Source organism: Dryas octopetala, chromosome 9 (genome assembly GCF_963921425.1).
Source record: "Dryas octopetala chromosome 9, drDryOcto1.1, whole genome shotgun sequence".
Lineage (NCBI taxonomy): Eukaryota > Viridiplantae > Streptophyta > Magnoliopsida > Rosales > Rosaceae > Dryas > Dryas octopetala.
In genome coordinates this window covers 8,013,690-8,034,225 of record NC_141374.1, presented here as the reverse complement: position 1 = coordinate 8,034,225, position 20,536 = coordinate 8,013,690, and the positions used below count along the sequence as shown (strand labels likewise).

At 39.8% G+C, this 20,536-nt stretch overlaps 2 protein-coding genes across 2 annotated transcripts; one reads left to right on the top strand and one right to left on the bottom strand.

Annotated features, from left to right (window-relative positions):
• Positions 1 to 6,464: 6,464 nt before the first annotated feature.
• Positions 6,465 to 9,725, top strand: LOC147273626 (disease resistance protein RPM1-like). The gene has a single exon (XM_086257417.1). It carries the CDS (start codon positions 6,554 to 6,556, stop codon positions 9,431 to 9,433), a length of 2,880 nt encoding a protein of 959 aa, XP_086113543.1. The 5' UTR covers positions 6,465 to 6,553; the 3' UTR covers positions 9,434 to 9,725.
• A 7,395-nt stretch (positions 9,726 to 17,120) lies between these two features.
• Positions 17,121 to 18,837, bottom strand: LOC147273625 (large ribosomal subunit protein eL43). Its single transcript, XM_086257422.1, has 5 exons — positions 18,745 to 18,837; positions 18,443 to 18,482; positions 17,829 to 17,917; positions 17,649 to 17,731; positions 17,121 to 17,554 (listed from the first exon to the last, which is right to left on the bottom strand). The coding sequence occupies exons 1-5, from the start codon at positions 18,745 to 18,747 to the stop codon at positions 17,491 to 17,493; spliced, it is 279 nt and encodes a 92-aa protein (XP_086113548.1). The 5' UTR covers positions 18,748 to 18,837; the 3' UTR covers positions 17,121 to 17,490.
• Positions 18,838 to 20,536: the final 1,699 nt, after the last annotated feature.

Genomic DNA, 20,536 nt, shown 5'->3' with positions numbered 1-20,536 from the left:
GTCAATTATGAATCCCCATCCACTATACGCTTTTTAGAGCCCTTGACAGGCGATCTCTTTACCGCTAGATTTGCGGATTGTCACTTTGATGAGACAGTCTTCCCGCCGTTAGGGGGAGATAAGAACGTCACCGTTCCTGAAGAACGACGTGAATTGACGTGGAATGTCCCCACTATGTCTCATCTCGATCCCCGAACCGCACAATGTGATAGTGAAGTGCGAAGAATTCTAGATGTACAGAGTATAACTCATAATATGCCAGACGCATTCTCTGATCTAGCTAAAGTGACGAGATCACATATACCTGCTGCAAATGTGCTTGCAAGGATATCCGTCCCCGAAGGACGTGTCGTCCCAGGAGGACGTGTCGTCCCAGATGGACGAGGTACAACAATAGTGGCTAACCAGTCATATGTCCCTGCCCAGAAGTGAGGTTGACCACTAGGTTCGATGGACTCTTATCCCTGGAAGAGGATAAATTTGGCACAAACGAGTCCCCTTGACATCGCGATCTCAATCGATCCATCTCACGAAATAGTTCCGGATTATGGGTCCGTCCCAGAAGAGACGGCGTTGGGGGACGCTCCAACGTTTGAACCCACTCCCGAGAACATAGAGATCTCTATAAATTATGCATGCTTAAGTGAGCTCTAGAATCGAAACAAGATTATCATCGATGATATATTTGTATTCGCGGTAGCTACCGAAATCATAACTAGCGATGACATCGAACCTCACTCTGTTGATGAATGTCAACGTCGAGACGACTGGCCAAAATGGAAAGAAGCAATCCAGGTCGAATTAGATTCTTTGACAAAGAGAAAGGTATTTGGGCCTGTCGTTCCTACACCTTCCCCATGTTAAACCTGTAGAATTTAAATGGGTATTTGTAAGGAAGCGTAATGAGAAAAACGAGATTGTGAGATACAAGGCTCGTCTAGTGGCGCAAGGATTTTCTCAACGCCCTGGGATTGATTATGAGGAAGAGTATTCCCCCGTAATGGACGTTATAACGTTCCACTACCTTATCAGTTTGGTAGTTTCCGAAAAACTGAGTATGCAGCTTATGGATGTGGTCACTGCTTATCTCTATGCGGATCTTGATACAGAGATATATATGAAAGTTCCCGAAGGACTTCAGACACCCGATGCAAATAGTTCCAGACCACGGAACACGCTCTCCATTAGTTTGAGGCGTTCACTTTATGGATTGAAACAATCCGGACGGAGGTGGTATAACCGTCTAAGTGAGTATTTGATCGGGATGGGATATGTGAATAATGATCTATGCCCTTGCGTGTTTATTAAGAAAACAAGTTCTGGTTTTGCTATTGTAGCTGTTTATGTCGATGACATGAATCTAATTGGTACTCCTGAAGAGATCAAGGAAACTGCTAAACACCTGAAGTTGGAATTCGAGATGAAAGATCTTGGGAGAACGAATTTCTGTCTCGGCCTGGAGCTCGAGCACCGTGCAGATGGAATTCTAGTCCATCAATCGAATTACATCCAGAAGATGTTAAGGCGCTTTAATGAGGATAAAGCGAAGCCTTCTAGCACACCCATGATCGTCCGTAGTCTAGATCCTAAGAAGGATCCGTTTCGTCCCGCAGACGATAACGAAGAGATATTGGCACCAGAAGTCCCATATCTAAGTGCAATAGGCGCATTATTGTACTTGGCTCAATGTACTAGACCGGACATCTCATTCGCTGTGAACTTGTTAGCTAGATATAGCTCTGCGCCAACACGCCGCCACTGGAATGGCATAAAAGACATTTTCCGCTACCTTAGAGGTACGACGGATATGGGCTTATTCTATCCCTATGCATCAAGGAATGGATCGAACCCCCTCGATCCTCGGAACGATGCCCGCCTTGTTGGATATGCTGACGCAGGGTATCTATCAGACCCGCACAAGGCGCGTTCTCAAACTGGTTACGTCTTTACCATTGGGAATACAGCAATATCTTGGAGGTCAACGAAACAGACCCTTGTTGCTACCTCTTCGAATCATGCTGAGATTATAGCCCTTCACGAAGCAGTTCGTGAATGTATATGGCTGAGAGCAGTTTCCAAACATGTTCGAAGTACGTGTGAGCTGAATTCCACCACTGATGAACCAACGATTATCTATGAGGATAATGCCGCTTGCATCGAGCAGATGAAGACGGGTTTCATCAAAGGAGACAACACCAAGCATATTTCACCGAAGTTCTTCTTCAATCAACAGCAACAAGAGCATCAGATGATTGAAGTCAAGCAGATCCGATCTCAAGACAACCATGCAGACCTTTTTACCAAGTCACTACCAAAGTCCATGTTCTTGATGCATGTTCGAGGTATTGGTTTGCGTAGATTGGCTGATTTACCTAGTATGTAATCTTCAGGGGGAGTCGACATCAGGGGGAGTATCCCGAAGCATACTCACTTGACCATCGTGTACTCTTTTGTCCTTCGTCCAGGGTTATTTTGTCCCATTGGGTTTTGTTACCTGGCAAGGTTTTAATGAGGCACATCTTGGCATGGTCACCCTACTCATACTACATCCTGAAGATGTGTTGATCTGATATATATGCATTTGCTCATCTTTTCCCTTCGACCACGGGTTTTTCCCATTAGGTTTACCGGGCAAGGTTTTGGTGTAGCAACTCTAATGCACCCCGCTCCCATAGACATACTATTTGCCTATGATGCAGAAGATATGACTTCACCTACTTTCGAGGTTCTGATGCGACTACTCCACACTCACGCGCATTGCACTCTTTTTCCTTCGACCAAGGTTGTTTTTGTTTCCACAGGGTTTTTATTACTTGGCAAGGTTTTAACGAGGCAACTTAGAAGCGCATAGCAGAGACAACACTAATGACATGGAATATCCAAGGGGGAGTGTTGTAAATATATTGTTATATGTGGCTATTCCTGTAATTAGTTATAGGGGCATACTAGTAAATATTCTAAACCTAGTAAACCCTACCTCTATATAAGGATATTTATAAGATGAATAAGAGGAAGACTGATCATATTCTCTCTGCCTCCTCTTTTCCACAAACCCTAATCTCTACATATTTTACAACAAGTTTAACATATGTACTTATAAGGTATTGAGCCTTTCCACCCATTGCCAATTGATTTTTGGTTGAATGCTCTAATTCTATCACTAAATTAAAAGATTAAGCTCATTTGAACAAATACGTCTGCTACTATCGTTATTCTTCAGATTATCTCTCTCTCTCAATCTAATTATGTTGCCTAAAATATAATTACTTATTCTATGTTTTTCAATATATGCTTTTTGTAATTAAAAAAAAAATAGAAGGATTCTTCTTTGTTGCAAGAAATCAGTGTGTATAATCATAAATTACTTCCAAATAATGTGTATCATAATCTTCCAAGCTGCATATAACACTTTTTCTTGTTTAGTTCCATAGTACAATATAAGGATATTATAAATATAAATGGCTAAGATTTATCTGCTTAATTAAGCTGACTTTTTTATCTGCTAGATTTTTAAATTCATTTCGGTCACTATAGGCTTACGGGTGCATACATTTTCGTGGGACTTTCAAGGAAATTAAAACAAGTCAGATGCTTTGACCTTTGTAAAGGTTCCCTGGTGCAAGCAGTGGTTTCCATCTGCTTTAAGTGAAACTATCCAGTAGTTTACTTTAGCAGCAACACCAACTTGTCACACTCGTATGACTGTTACTTTCTTAATTTTGTCGTAAGAATTAAATTTGAGGTAGAGTTAGAACCCCATGTTGGACCTATGTGGTTAAGAGTATTTAAGTTGTGGACAATATTATTAAAACGTAGTTGGCCCAAAGACGTGGGCACTTCGAACAATTTCCACTAACAAACGTCATGCACTTTATAACAAATAAAATAGGTCTCTTTTAAGAGATAATATAATTATCAGAAGATGATGACCAAGACATCAAGATAAACAACTACAAGAAACCCTCTTGACCACATGAATCCTAACTTATCAAAGCATAGAAGACCTTTATTTTATGAAGTATTCACACATGGATATTGCTGATCTTCCTTGAATGAAATGACAGAACCAAATTATTAATTCTTTCCTAAGGCCAATTGTAGAGATTAATTTTCCCAGATATCAGTCTGTCTGTTATGGGAATAGAGGCTTGTTTCTTCAATCAACCACTCACATCTCTCAGTGCACCATTCTTCATCCCTGGTGGCCTTGTATATGACAAAGCTGCTAGACACCCTTTGGCCTGTAGACTTCACCCATTCAAAGTGGCAGAAAAAATATGTGACAGGAAATATATATATTTGACTTGATTTTGTTCCTTTTTCTTAGCACTCCATAATGAAATTATTATTTTTTTTGTTTTTGGCCAACATAATGACATGTTTTTAATTCTTAAGGTTTTATGCTAAAATGGTTAAAATTAACAGTTACAATCCCAATTATTATTTTGGAAAAGGTAATCAATTATTTTGGTTGAAAACGGAGTGCATTAATTAATTGGATGCAAACGTATATAACAATCAATTAATATTGAGTCACATAATTAATGCTTAATTAGGCAGAGACTTGGTAAAAATGTCTGCAATCTGATCTCATTGATTCTGTTGGACATCTTAAGATGTCAATAACTTAACAAAATTTAGTTATAACGTTGGGGATGATGTGGAGATTTACTTATTCTATGCTTTCGAATATATACTTTTTGTATTAATTGCCTAATCTTAATTGTGACCAGTAATTAGAGAATTAGGATCCATCTTTGTTGCAAGAAATCAGTATAATCATAAATTACTTCCAATATATTTGTTTATCAAAATCTATCAAAGCTACATAACACTTGTCTTTTTTGTTCCATCGTACAATATAAGGATATATAAATATATAGACCTCTTCCATTGAGTTATATCTCAACTTAAACATAATGAGGTATAACTTGTGAGACTTACTCCGTATTGTAATATGATCGAAGTTGTTTATTTTTTAAGTCTATATACAAAGATCACCCTTGCAAAAAATTAGATAAATTAAAAATCATTTAATTATTTGATTAAAGGGTCAACATTTCAAGTGTTAATGGAATCCATATATTCGTCTATTTATTAAATTACAATTAGATGTCTTAATGGTTTCTGATTTACCTAATTTTTTGCAAAGATGATCCTTATAGAGACTTAAAATAGACGGCTTCGATTATCGAATTACAATGCAGAGTGGGTCCCACAAGTCATATCTCATTATATTTAAGTTGAGGTATATCTCAACGGAACGAGCCTGTATAAATATGAATAGCTAAGATTTGTCTGCTTAAGCTGACTTTTTCAAAAGATGATCGACTTAAGGTTCTGTTTGACTATAGCAAAGAATACACAACTAGATTTTTAAATTCATTTCAGTCACTATAGGCTTACCGGTGCATTCATTTTCAAGAGACTTTCAAGGAAATTAAGACAATACCATAACAACAATCCAATATAATTTTGTGACAAGTTAGATTCTTTGATCTTTCTATAGGTTCCCTGGTGTAAGCTGTTGTTTCCATATGCTTTTCCAACAGCACCAACTTGGCACACTCATATGAAGGTTACTTGCTTTGGTGGTAAGAAATGCAAGCCAGTTTAGAAAAAATAAATAATAAAAAGGGAAAGAGAAAAGTGACAAATTTCAATATCATTGGTGTAGCTAGAATTGAGAAAGCTACACTGCATACATAGACAGATTGGGTTCCGGGAATCAAAGACTTGGAAAGCTAAACTCTGAAAAAACAACCTAAAAACATCCTTCTGAAAAAATTTTAAGCAAATGTGGCAGGGGATGTATTTTGCTACTCTTATAAAATCATAAAGAGTTCAGTACAGAGATGGATACATCAGTATAACTTTCTAGTGGATTATATGCTAAGAATTGCAGTCCATTAATTTGGAAGAGAGAGATAATTTGGATTTTTTTTTTTTTAGAAAAAAGTAAATTGTGGGGGCTTGTAGCTCTAGTGGTTGAGAGCATTTACCCTTACACCTAAGGCTGGGTTCAAATCCCCCCTCCCTCTTTGACCTCCCTTGTAACCAAAAAAGAAGAAGGAAAAAAGTAAATTTGTTATGAATATATAGGAAGTTGCTGGGTAGGTCTTAGAAAGTTATTGAGATTGCCCCCTTTTACAGACTTTCAGATGACATTTAGAATATATATATTTATACAAGCTTATTTGTTGCTCAGTCAATCTTCCCAATTACTTGTGAAGAATGGTTGTGATGTAAGACATTAATTATACATATATATAGAATGAAAGTCATGCATTCAGATTTCCTAGCTAGTTTGCCAGCTCACAGATATGCTGTCTGTCTTATCTTTACTCATACTAATCATGATCAATGGAGCACAAAATTAAGAGTTCAACTGGGTTTCCTGGAAAGTGTGTTATGTATATTTTATTTGCAGAAGCAGTAGTATAAAACCGCAGTAATATTGAATGGTTCATCAGAAGCAGAGTCATGACTTGGATTGGATACAACCAATGTCCCTCTCCAATTTCAAGAAAGTAAAATCGATTGATCGATACTAATGGCAGAGAGTGCAGTTATTTTTCTGCTTGAGAAGCTTGTAAACATTTTCGAAAATGATGGGTACCTGTTGGGAGGGGTTCGAGAGGAAGCAATGTATCTTAGAGCAGAATTGGAAAGGATGAGGGCCTTCTTGAGGACTGCAGATGCATTCCAAGACACCGACGAGGAACTCAAAGTGTGGGTCAAGCAACTAAGAGATATTGCTCATGAGACTGAAGATATTCTAGATGAATTCACTCTTCTCCACGAACATGATCATCATGGCCATGGCCATGGACAAGGAATCTATGCTTCTCTATGCAGGTTGAGTTGCTGTATTAAGAACGCCAAAGCTTGTTACCGGATTGCTTCCGAGTTACAAGCCATCAACGCAAGAATCAAGAAGATATGTGAAGTTCATAAGAGACTTGGTCACAAATTCAGAAAAGCAGCTGAACAAGGTCCACCTGGCGGCCTAGACAGTTCTGCAGGAAACAATACATGGCAAGACCGTCGAGGAGATGCCCTTCTCTTAGACAAATATGATCTTGTGGGGCTTGATGAGCCTAAAAGTCAGCTGGTGGGGTGGCTATTTAATGGCAGTTCTGGGCACGAAGTAGTTTCGTTGGCTGGAATGGGAGGAATGGGGAAGACCACCTTGGCGAAGCAAGTGTATGATGATCCAGAAGTGAAGAAACATTTCGAGGTGCGAGCATGGATCACTGTGAATCAGTCATTCAAATTTGAGGACCTCCTCAAAGACATGGTTCAACAACTCTTCAAAGCAATAAGAAGAAGAGTTCCACAAGTAGTTTCCAACATGAACAACAATCAGCTGAAAACAACAATTAAGGAATTGCTGCAGAAACGCAGGTATCTGATTGTTTTGGATGATGTATGGCACTTGTATGAATGGGATGCTATTAAATATGCACTGCCTAACAATAGTTGTGGCAGCCGAATTATGCTCACCACAAGAAATGCAGATGTAGCGTCTACCACTGGTGTACTATCCGCATGTAAGGCCTATATCTTGAAGCCCTTATCTCCTGCAGAGTCTTGGGATCTCTTCTGCAGAAAGGCGTTTCAGCGGAACAAATGTCCTCCTCATTTGGAGGAAATTTGTAAATACATATTAAGAAAATGTGAGGGACTTCCCCTTGCAATTGTTGCCATAAGTGGTGTTTTGGCAACGAAAGATCAACGTAGGATTGATGAGTGGGATATGGTTCGTCGCAGCCTTGGAGCTGAGATTGAAGGCAATGACAAGCTCAAGGATTTGAAAAAAGTTCTTTCACTCAGCTTCAATGACTTGCCATACTACCTCAAATCCTGCTTCTTGTACCTCAGCATCTTTCCGGAGGGTCATCTGATCGAGCGTATGAGGCTAATCCGGTTATGGGTAGCGGAGGGATTCATTGAAACAAAAGAGGGAAAAACACTGGAAGAAGTAGCAGATGACTATCTCCTTGAACTCTTGAACAGAAGCCTAATGCAAGTGGCAACAACTACACCTTATGGAAGGGTCAAAACATGTCGCATCCATGACCTTTTGCGGGAGATCATCATCTCCAAGTCAAGAGATCAGAACTTCACCACAATTGTCAAAGAACAAAGTGTGCAATGGTCTGATAGAGTTCGACGCCTATCGATACATAACACTCTACAAAATGTTCAGCCAAACAGGTCAGTTTCCCAATTACGTTCCCTCTTCATGTTTGGGATTGCTGAAAAGCCATCCATCCCTACATTATTCCCTAGTGGTTTTAGGCTGCTAAATGTGTTAGACTTGCAAAACTTGCCTTTAAAAAAATTCCCAGCTGAAGTTGTGGACTTGTATTATTTGAAATACCTAAGCTTGAGGGAAACCAAGGTGAAAACTGTTCCAAGGTCTATTGGGAAGCTTCAGAATCTAGAAACTCTAGATCTTAAGCATTCCTATGTTAATGAACTTCCAGTGGAGATCCTGAAGCTCCAACGTCTACGCCACCTTCTGGTATATCGACATGAATTTGTATCTTACGAACATTTTCATTCGAAGAATGGTTTTAAGGTGATGCCAAATATAGGAGTTTTGCGGGCATTACAAAAGCTCTGTTTCGTAGAGGTAAACCGAGATGGTGGCACCATAATAAGAGAGCTTGGGAAGCTAAATCAACTGAGAAGGTTAGGCCTTTTAAAATTGAGAAAAGAAGATGGGAAGGTTCTATGCTCATCCATCGAAAAGCTGACAAATCTTCATGCGCTTTCTATAGCTTCGATGGAAGAAGGTGAGATCATTGATCTTCAACACCTATCTACTCCTCCTTTGTTGCTTCAGAGGCTGTACATGAGAGGACGTTTGGAGGCATTACCGCACTGGATTCCTTCTCTTCCAAGCTTAGTCAGATTGTCTCTAAAATGGAGTAGGCTCAAAGATGATCCACTCGTGCATCTACGACACATTCCGAATCTTGTTGAACTTGTGCTATGCCAAGTATTCATTGGAGAGGAATTGTGTTTCAAGGCTGATGGGTTTAGGAAGCTGAAGATTTTAAGCCTTGACAAATTCGATGAACTTAGGTGCATACAAGTGGAGATGGGGGCAATGGCTTGTCTTGAAAAGCTTAGCATCCAAAGGTGTAAGCTTCTAGAGAATGTGCCATCCGGGATTGAGCATCTGAGTAAGTTGAAAGTTGTCGAGTTTTCTGATATGCCGGTGGATTTGATGAAGACGATTCTTCCTGATGGAAAAGACAATTGGAAAGTCTCGCACATCCCGGAAGTTTATTCAACATACTGGAGAGAAGGGGGGTGGGAGGTGTATTCTATAGACAGCATGCGTGATGGGGAGTACTGTCCCCTGCTCACCAATGTCTTTAGCCATGAACTTCAAACTCGTTGGAAGTCTTGGAAATAAAAGACTTACAACTACTTGATCTGCACTTCTTGTAGATATATACATACCTGTATTTGTAAACTATACTTGTAAATTAATTAATATGTAGTTTGTGCAGTGTATTTGGTAGCCAGTTAAACCAGTTTTATATATACTGGTGTGGTGGTCTGTATAGTAATTGGCATAACTTGTACAAATTAAGATGGTTTGCGAAGCTGCAGTAATTAATTTGTCAATGTGGCTCCTTACCAATACTTGGTTGTATGCTCTTCAGCCCTTGTCTAGTGTATATGATTGTTTTTCCAGTTATTTATATCCAATGTGAATGTATCTAATTATCACAATCAACATGGTGATTCTGAAATTTGTTAGTTGAAAAGTAATCAATATTTTTCACAGAAGAAAAAAGGGTTTTTAACCCAAAATCATGCGAACCCTGATAGTTCACCCACAACAGACAGTCTTTTTGCTTATATTATATTCTTTATAAAATGATATCAACAAGAGAAAATACCAACTAGCTATTGGAATAACAGTGCTTCTAATCTCCCTGCCTCAATATCAAAAAGAAAAAAACAAAGAAAGAAAATAATTTAAGCTTGCAATTGCATCTACTGAGATGAATAGAGACGCATCGCATATATATATATATATATATATATTTTTTTTTTCCTAATTATAAAGAATTGTCTATATTTCTTTCCTTCATTGTCTGCGCCAGATTTTCTGACCCAAAGACCCAAATTGATAAATTCCAATTTAGTTAAACAACATGAGACCCTCAAGCCTACAATTTGCTCACTATACTCACCCAACTAACAATTTTCCCAAAAGTTTTCATTTTTACCTTTTGGCCTGTAGACTTGTGCCACTAAAAGTTGCAGAAGTACAGGGTATAGAGATAAACCAAAAGACTGATTGAAATCCTCAACTTTATTCACGGCAGTAGTTATTACTTATACAAGTACAAGCAGCTAGATAAATACAAGTACAAGACAGAATTATCTATTGAACTGGAAGCCCTATTCTTAAGGAAGACCAATCAGCTGAAACAAGAGTTCAAGTTTGAAAACATTTGAATACAGCAGTTGCACAAGATACATCTCTTACATGCCCCCTCAAGATGAGCCGCGATCAAAGAGGCCAATCTTGGAGCAGAGCAATTGAAAACGAGCTGTAGACAAAGGTTTGGTCAGAAGATCAGCAAGTTGATCCATAGAGGAGACATGGGCGACCCGGAGCATACCAGATTGTACCTGATCCCGGATGAAGTGATAATCAACAGCCACATGCTTTATGCGAGAGTGAAAAACAGGGTTGGAGCTGAGTTGTGTGGCACCCACGTTATCACAATATATTACAGGCATAGCAGAAATTGGAAAACCAAGTTCAGACAGAAGAGAGCACACCCAACTAAGTTCAGCAGAAGTAGCCGCCACAGAGCGATACTCGGCTTCGGTAGATGATCGAGCAACAGTGGATTGCTTTTTAGAACTCCAAGAAATCAGATTCTTACCCAAATACACAAGATAAGCACCAGTGGAAGAGTAATCGTCGCGGTTACCAGCCCAGTCGGCGTCTGAAAATGCATGAAGGGTGTCCAAAAAACTATGAAGAGACATGGGTGAACTGCGGTGAAGAAGAAGGCCTTTGGACATGGTACCACTGAGATAACGCAAGATGCGTTTCACAAGAGCCCAATGTTCCGTAGTAGGGCGGTGCATGAATTGGGACATCTTGTTGACTGCGTAGGAGATATCAGGCCGAGTGAGAGAGAGATACTGTAGACTCCCAACAGTGGCACGATACTGAGTGGGGTCAGGAAGAAGAGTGCCATGAGCAAGAGAAATTGTAGAAGAACTAGTAGGCAATGGCGTGAGGACCGGTTTAGCACCTTGCATGTTCGTGCGTTGCAGCAAGTCATCAATATAACCTTTCTGTGAAAGTAAAAGACCATGAGAATGAGGAAGAACCTCAACACCCAAAAAATAAGATAAAGACCCAAGGTCTTTGAGAGAGAAGCGGCCAGCTAAGGAAGCAACAAACTCTGTGACAGCTGCAACATTGTTACCCGTTAGGATAATGTCATCCATATACACCAATAAATAAAGAATGGAGCCAGAGCAATTATATATGAAAAGAGATGTGTCTGAATGAGAGTTGCGAAACCCAGATTGTAAGAGAAATTGGCGCAACTCATGGTACCAGGCACGTGGGGCTTGCTTGAGACCATAAATGGCTTTGTGGAGCTTGCAAACATGGGTTGGACGATCCGGGTCCACGAAACCTGGTGGTTGTGCCATGAAAACAGTTTCGTGGAGGTGACCCTGCAAGAAAGCGTTGTTGATATCCAGTTGCCGAAGTGACCACCCATTACTTACAGCAATACTAAGAACCAATCGAACAGTAGTGGGCTTAATAACTGGACTGAAGGTCTCATGAAAATCCACACCGGGCCGTTGATGAAAGCCTTTAGCTACAAGACGAGCCTTGTACCTGTCAATAGAACCGTCAGAAAGCCTTTTAATGCGGAAAACCCATTTGCAACCTACCAAATTGGAAATACCGGCAGAAGGAACAAGCTCCCATGTTCCATTACAAACAAGTGCATTGTACTCTTCAGACATGGCTTGACGCCAGTTAGGATCTTTGATGGCTTGAGTGATAGAGGTGGGTTCAAGGATAGGTGATGGTGACTTAATGGCATGAAGATTGAGTTTTTGAACTGGTTTAACAATGTTGTTTTTGGCTCGGGTAAGCATAGGGTGGCGGGTGGGAGGTGGTGGCGGTGGGACATGGGTTTGCAGGGCAGGTGGGGTGGGCTCGGTTTGTGGCAGAGGGGGGGTGGTCGCGGTTTGTGGCAGAGGGGGGGTGGTCACGGTCTGTGGTATGGGTGTGGTGATCTGGGTGTGTGGCATGGGTGGGATGGGCTCGGTTTGTAGTATGAGTGATGTGGGCTCGGTGTGGGTTTGTGGTATTGGAGAGATGGAGATAGGATTGTGCAGTAATGGTGCAGTGGATAGAGAGTGTGACTGACCTGTAGGAGAGAGCAGCTCCTGAGGGCGGTCCACTGAAGACGTGGTGGTGACCAGCGACGGGGTAGTAGGGACGGGAATGGAAATGACAGGTGGAAACCATTGGGCTGGATTGGTGGTGGCTAAATGGGAGGGGTTAGTAGGGAGTGATGTATATGGAAAATTAGTTTCAACAAATTGGACATGGCGAGACACATATGTTTTGGAGGTGGAGAGATTGAAACAGATGTAAGCACTTTGGGATAGAGAGTATCCCAAAAATACACAAGGTTGGGATTTAGGTTCCAATTTATGAGATGTATATGGTCGAAGCCATGGGTAACATAGGCAGCCGAAAACCTTCAACTTGGAATAGTTAGGACTCTTTTGAAAAATTGCTTCATATGGAGATTTAAAGTTAAGTCCAGGAGTGGGCATTCTATTAATTAAATAAACAGCAGTGGCAAGGGCATGGGGCCAAAAAGTGGTGGGAATAGATGCATGAGAAAGGAGAGACAGACCAGTTTCCACAATATGTCTGTGTCTTCTTTCTGAGTATCCATTGTGTTCTGGAGTATGAGGTGGTGTGGTTAAGTGAGTGATGCCATGGTGGGATAAAAAATTTTTAAGACCGATATACTCTCCCCCATTGTCTGAATAAAGAGTGATTATTTTTTGTTTGAAGAAATTTTCGACAAGAGGTTTATATTTTTGAAAAATGTCATGCACATCTGATTTTCGTTTGAGAGGATAGAACCATATATATTTGGTAAAATGATCAACAAATATCACATAATACTTAAAACCATCTTGTGACAAAATTGGGGAGGTCCATACATCAGAAAAGATTATTTCCAATGGTTTAGTAGAGACAAGTGAAGAATTTGAAAAAGATAACTTATGACTTTTATTAATATGACAAGCATTACATGAGAATTCTTTTGGCATGGGAGAAGAAGATTGTAAATGATAATTGGAAATAATAAATTTTAAAATAGGAGAGGCTGGATGACCAAGGCGATGATGCCAATTTGAAGAAGTAGTTTTGATGTGGGAGAGTGCAAAGATTGGGGAAGTGACAGGAGGGGAGGATGCTGGCCATTCATACACGCCTGCGTTGGTACCGCCGGTCAGGAGAATGCTTCCTGTGCTAAGGTCCTTCACATGAAAACAAGAGGGTAAGAATTCAACAGAAGTATTATTTGAGGAGCAAAATTGAGAAATAGAGATTAAATTCTTTTGCATGTTAGGGACACAAAGAACATCATTCAAAGTGAAGGAATGGTTTGTTGAGGAGAGGGAGAGGGAGCCAGTGTGAGAGATAGAGAGATTGGTACCATCACCGATCATAACATCATCAGAACCATGATATGGAGTGTGAAGAGACAGGTTACTTAGGTCTGTAGTAACATGGTGGGATGCTCCACTGTCGAGTAGCCAATTTGGTTTGGTGTTAGAGCTGGCTGCAAATTGAGCCTGAGGTTGCCATGGTCTGGTATTGGCCGGAGATCCAGCAGCAGAGGAGGATTGAACAGCCACAAATTGAAAGGATGGACAACGCTTGGCAGTATGACCTTGAACACCACAGACTTGACAGTAGCCTTGATATGGGCGTGGTGGAGGCCGATTGTTGTTGCGGTTTGAGGGGCTAGAGGTAGAAGATGGCCGCCAATTTTGAGAGGGTGGACGCCAAGTGGTTGGACCTGGATGAGAGGAGGCATGGGAGTTGGGACGCCAAGTGTTTCCGGAATGGTTGGGCCGCCAATTGTTGGTGGGGAAGGATGTCCGATTGGCAGGATTGGCTGTAATGGGGTGGGGAAGCTCGGGCTTGGAGTGAACAGGAAGTGAAGCTTCAAAGGAGAGCAGCTTTTCATGAAGCTCCTCAAACGAGATTGGGTTGTCACGAGCCTGAACAGCCCGGACAAGTTCTTTGTATTCGTCTCCAAGGCCATCTAGAATTTTTTCAGTGAGGTCTTCTGCATCCATTGGGGCACCGAGTATAGCAAGCTCATCTGAACGGGCTTTGATGGAATGAAGAAAGTCAGTGATAGTCATAGTGCCTTTGTTGGGATTTTTCAGAAGATTTTTGACTTGCTTGATGCGGCCACGAGTTGGTTTGGCATAGGTGTTGGAGAGGGTGTTCCAAGCTTCCCTGGAGGTGGTGGCACGAGCAACAAATGAAATAAGAGTTGGAGAAAGAGAGCCAATGATGGCATTCAGAATTAATTTGTCTTGGCGTACCCAAGTGCGATAGGCTGGATTGGGGGTGGTGACAGTGTCGGTGGTGAGAGTTTGGGGAGGACAGGGTGTCGTACCATCAATATACCCCATAAGATCATAGCCAACAAACAAGGATTCAAATTGAATTTTCCAAGAAAGATAATTTGTGGAGGTGAGTTTGATGGGAGTTTGAGCAGCTGTGTTTATGGTGAGGAGTTGATGATTGTTGGAGGTGAGAATGGCGTGAGGTGTTGCCATTTGAGTTTGAAAAAAAAAAGATATTAGCAGGGGAGAGATTTATGGCTCTGATACCATATAGAGATAAACCAAAAGACTGATTGAAATCCTCAACTTTATTCACGGCAGTAGTTATTACTTATACAAGTACAAGCAGCTAGATAAATACAAGTACAAGACAGAATTATCTATTGAACTGGAAGCCCTATTCTTAAGGAAGACCAATCAGCTGAAACAAGAGTTCAAGTTTGAAAACATTTGAATACAGCAGTTGCACAAGATACATCTCTTACACAGGGTTGTGCCCCACAAAGTGGAACGAATTAAACCTCCATTAATATTTATCTTGAAAAGCAAGTTGTTTGCAGAAGCATTATGTTATTGTTTCTGGAAAGAGGAGTCTCATACGTATTTAATTTACACATGTATGTACATTTGCCTAGAGAATCACTGTACAGAAACACCTAAGCAAGTGAGAATGTGTGGTGGTTCCAAAACACATGTTACTAGCTGTGGCATAATATTGATTGTAATTGCCATGGTGGTCGTCTCATTGGACCAATCTTCATTTGTGTCAGGATTTTGGGAGAAGGTTGAAGTGTCCATATTCAACCAACTGGAACCTGGATTTGCAGTGAACTGTGAGATTGCACTTTCCTGCAGGCTCTAGATGGTTGAATATGAACACTTCAACATTCTCCCAGAATCCTTAACCAGTGAAGACTGTCCAATGAGAGGACCACCATGGCAATTACAAGCAATGTTATGCCACAGCTAGTAACATGTGTATTGGAACCACCACGGCACCACCCATTCTCACTTGCTTAGATGTTTCTGTAGAGTGATTCTCTAGGCAAATGTGTAAATGTATATCTGAGAATTTATACAAATGTTGTTATGGCCATCTCACGTGTTATGTTGGAATAGAGAGATCACTTCAGAATGGCATGTCCATCACACATCATGGATCAAGTAGACTTTGGGATTCCGACAATCCACTCTTATATCCATAACATTAGGGGTGGCTGATCTATAGAGAGAGAGTAAGAGAGTGAGAGAGAGAGAGAGAGAGAGATCCAAAGAGGTTAGGGACCAGTTATAGGCACTCAAACCATGTGAACCGAGAGTGGTAGCCATTCTCATATCCAAGTAGAGGTTATGGAACCCATTTGCCTAGATGTATACCCATTAGGTGATATACAACCATACATCTAGGCAAATGGGTTCCCATAAGCTTTGCTAACCCCTACTTGCATATGAGAATGGCTACCACTCTCGGCTCACATGGTTTGAGTGCCTATGACTGGTGATCTCTCTCTCTCTCTCTCTCTCTCTCTCTCTCTCTCTCTCTCTCTCTCTCTCTCACACTCAACTACTCAAGTTTATTTTAACTTTTCAATTTTATATTAACCCACCTAATACTTTTTCTGGTTATGTTGATTCACTTCTAATTATTTTTATGATAAACAAGAGCACCATATAAACTTACAATGTCACTATTCAGTGAGCATTCGAACACTCCTTTGTGAGCGTTCTACAGTTCTACCACTCATTGCCACCATCTGTAAGTGACAGTCATATGTGTTTGTACCGACCATTTTTTTAATTTTTCGGATTTGTGTGTAGTACTTTTTTTGTTATGTTTGTGTATTAACATTTCACAAACAATATGTAAAGAAAAACCATGTTAATGACTTTATTTTTGACATAGATGAGGGTTTTTACTGATGAACAATAAAAACCTTGGTTGTCATAGATATGGACAATAATGACAATCAGGTTATAAGCTATTGCCGAAACCATGTTAATGCTTGTAGCCGTGGTTGTCATACATGCGACTTATAACAGGGGCAAGGGCAAGAAGAAAAGGAGTTGGAGAAGAGGAAGAAGGTGGGGGGGAAAAGGGTCTTTTTATTTTCAACTATTGGTTTCAAGGTTAAAGTGCGAGAGCCCTTTTCTACTGATCATGCACTGCGTTAGGCGGCTCTTAGCCTTCTTAGATTGAATTCTTAAGTTGGACCCCTTCAAACTACCAATTATATGTTTTAACTTTCAGAACGGATTTGAAGTTAAAATATCTTAAAACTAGGCTTAAATCTTGGAAAGACCGTATAATCCTAGCACAGGATTGCCTATTAAGGAATACTAATTATATTGGAGCAAGTGTGAACGAAATACACTACTGAATGGCATCACACTTCATAATTAGATGAAAGATGCATCTTAAACAAGCTCTCACAATAATAAACAATACTAATATATGTATGATAACGAGTAGAAAGGCAATGCATTTACAGCACGTCAGTACATCATTAATTGACCATAAATAGAGAATTAAAACCCGTACTGAACAAAACATTGGCATCTTGAAGTATTGAACAGAAGTTCTGAAAGTAACAATTAGATTGCACTAAGAACCACACACAAATTGCAGGACTGAAACTAAAAACCTTGGATTAAGCATACTAACATGAGTCAACATTGCCATCCATCTAACGAGTTCTTGAAAATAATATGAGGTAAAAAAAAGAAACATTCTCAAAACTGTTTGAAAGTCTAACAATAGGTGCACATGCCGAAAACGTAGTAGAGTACACCAACAGCAGCTTAACTCTCAGTTTGCTCCCTCAGCCTCCTAATGGTGCTCCTAACAGTCACAGCACTAGCAGTGCTGTTAAAAACAAAAACAAAACATAATACCCTTTAGTTGGATATTGAACAGAAAATTAAACCGAAATTGGATGACGGTAAACAAGGATTCTTACTTCAAAGTATAGGCACCACCCGCCTTCACTTTGCCACAGTCCTTGCATCCCCAAATTCCCACAGCTTTCCTCTTCACTGCATACTACAAAAAGGAAATAAAAGATTTGATCAGCATTCCTTATCAAGAGTAAAAGACTAACTTGCCACAAATTGTAGAGTAAATACAACCACATATATACCTTGCCGCAAAATTCACAGAAAAATTTGCTGTGTTGACTAACTTCCATCTTCTTGATCTGCTTACGCAGAGAGGCACCATAACGGGTACCTGCAATAACAGGCAGACAAGAAAAATCATAAACATTTCCAGCCAAAAAGCAGATCAGAGCTTGTAATTAGAGTGCAAAACATCTTTACTCCACAATATTCCAGACAAATCTAAATGCTCAGCCTAATTTTCATCATAAAAACATGTACTACGCAGGGTGGGGGAAAAGGAAACACATATCTCTCTTACCCACAGGAAGATTAACATCAGCATAGAATAACCACGAAAATAAAACAAAAAGTAACAAAAAATCGAGGTGCAATTTCCGATCACCAATCCCTTTTCACTTTACGTCTATAGGCTGCAAGCCAATTGAACTCTTCTATTAACAAACTGAATACTCAGTGTTTTAACATACAAAGACCACATAAACACATATCCACATCAACCAAGTAGAAACTACTAAAGCCAATAAAAGTCACACAAATAATCATATAAGAATTCACCACGGCCTCATGTATTATAGAGAGCATAGTACATTAGAATTAAAAGAATTAGGAGCTCACTAAATTTGACGGCACTTACCATATTTCCCAACAATACCCGCCTTCTTTGTCCTCTTGGTCTGCACAAAAAAAATTTATCATTTCTTATAAGCACGAAATGCTTGCAATACCAAAAGCAATATGCAATAAACTCATGACGGAGACTTTTCTTTACTACCCCGTTTTTCAGATTTAGCTCAAGATACCCAGTTGATCTTTACAGTTCAGTTCACCAAACAAAAGCTCATGATACGAAACATTTTGGGAGAAAACTTAGAGATCAACTTTCTGTAGAAATGTACAGAGGCAGAGAGAGGGAGAGAGAGAGAGAGAGAGGTGTACCATTGTTGTGGATGCGAGGGTCGCTGGCTGTGAAGGTGCAGGAGCGGCTGGTTCTGACTTCTGCGAGCAATAGAAGAAACCCTAGTTTGCTTTGTTCGCTTTTATAGAACCTCAAAGAGCCTAGATGGGCAGGGTTTAAAACGGGTCGAAGCAGCTGGGTCCAAATTAGGATCCGTTAAATTTACCTGTCCATTTAGGCCGGGTCGGGGTGAACTGGGCTAATATTCTGCCCAAGCTAGGCCAACTGGCCCAACACCTTTGCCAAAATTTCAAACCCCTACGTCTTGGAGGCTTCAGATTTACTTCCAATTTAGGCCCGTTTGACACTATTTTTAAAATTGGCAAAAGCGCTTTCAGATTATTAAAAGCGCTTTTGATTACGTTTGGTAGAAATAAATAAAAGTACTTATAGGTTATAAAAACGCTTTTAAGTGGTTTTTTGAGAAGCACCTGACATGTGCTTGTGAGCAGAAGCACTTCCAACAAAAGCGCTACTAATTATAAGCGCGGGTCCTTAATCAGTACAACGAAGTCCCCAAGTTTTTTTTCAAATTTTCCCTCGAGTTTGCTAACCAGATAAGTAAAAAAATATAATGGTCCGACTCACCTAAAAAACTTAACACGAGGGATGAGTGAATACAATATTTTTAATATTTGACCATGGGGTTCAAGTTGTTTATGTGACTTGAGAGGCACAAGGCTTATGCTTTAGGGTTTTCGACCAACATACCCCTAATTCATACTTAACCCACTTATAAACTAAGATACAAAGGTTTTTCACGTTTAAGGACCAAAAATGTTTTCATCTCTTTGAGCTTTACGCCGAGTAGTCGATATTGCGGTGCATTTACATTTTTTGCACATTTTTTTGGTGCAGCTACATATATATATACACAGTCTCTTTCTATTAAGTTATACATCAACTTATTTATGTTGAGGTATACCCTATTAAGGCCCACACAAGTCGTTTTGTGTCTATCCAAATCGTTTATTTTTTACATTTCTATTGATAGATCATCCTTGCAAAAAATTAGCCAAATCGGAAATCATTTGCCTATCTAACTTTGATCAAATAAATGGATGAACCAAATATTTTCGATGAAACCGTCCATTTGTTTTATCAAAGCTAGATAGGCAAATGATTTCTGCTTTGACTAATTTTTTGCAAGGATGATCTATCAATGAAGATGATCATTGCGAACGGTTCGGATTGACACAAAACGACTAGTGTAGGCCCCAACAAGGTCATACCTCAACATAAATAAGTTGAGGTATATCTCAATAGAAAGAATATGTATATATATATATATCATAACAAAAAATTCAAAATTCAAAATCTTAAACTCAAGAATCCCCTAAAACTTACTAAACAACCCAACAACAACAAAAATTATCAACAAACATGTAGAAAATAGGACACTTTTTTTTTTTTTTGGTGCATTGTAGTAACACTTGAAACTATTACTACACTATAGTAGTCGAGCAATCGGCGCCCAAGTTAATCGCTCTGCTACGATCAAAACGTAGACGTGCATCCGTCAACGTGTTTTTCTCCTTATATGTTAAAAAATAAAGAGTTCTTTTTTTTAAAGTCCACTTCACGACCTAAGAGAACAAAGCGACCCATGCGGATGTTTCCATTACAAGTCCGTCCCCATTTTAATAAACAAAGCATTCAAGTGTCTTTTTTTTCTTTTTCTACTGAAAATATCAGTTCACTACAACCTAGTAAAATTGTTGAACTATTTCAATCGGTGTAGAGCAAAAAAAAAAAAAAAACACACACACACAC

Bases quoted from the DNA above. Each gene is read 5' to 3' on its own strand.
- LOC147273626 (XM_086257417.1), top strand. From the start codon at position 6,554: ATGGCAGAGAGTGCAGTTATTTTTCTGCTTGAGAAGCTTGTAAACATT.
- LOC147273625 (XM_086257422.1), bottom strand. The intron at 17,732-17,828 runs GTATATATGTGG...TCCTTTTTGTAG, and splicing joins TCTGTGAATTTTGCGGCAAG to TATGCAGTGAAGAGGAAAGC. The intron at 17,555-17,648 runs GTAAGAATCCTT...TGTTTTTAACAG, and splicing joins GGTGGTGCCTATACTTTGAA to CACTGCTAGTGCTGTGACTG.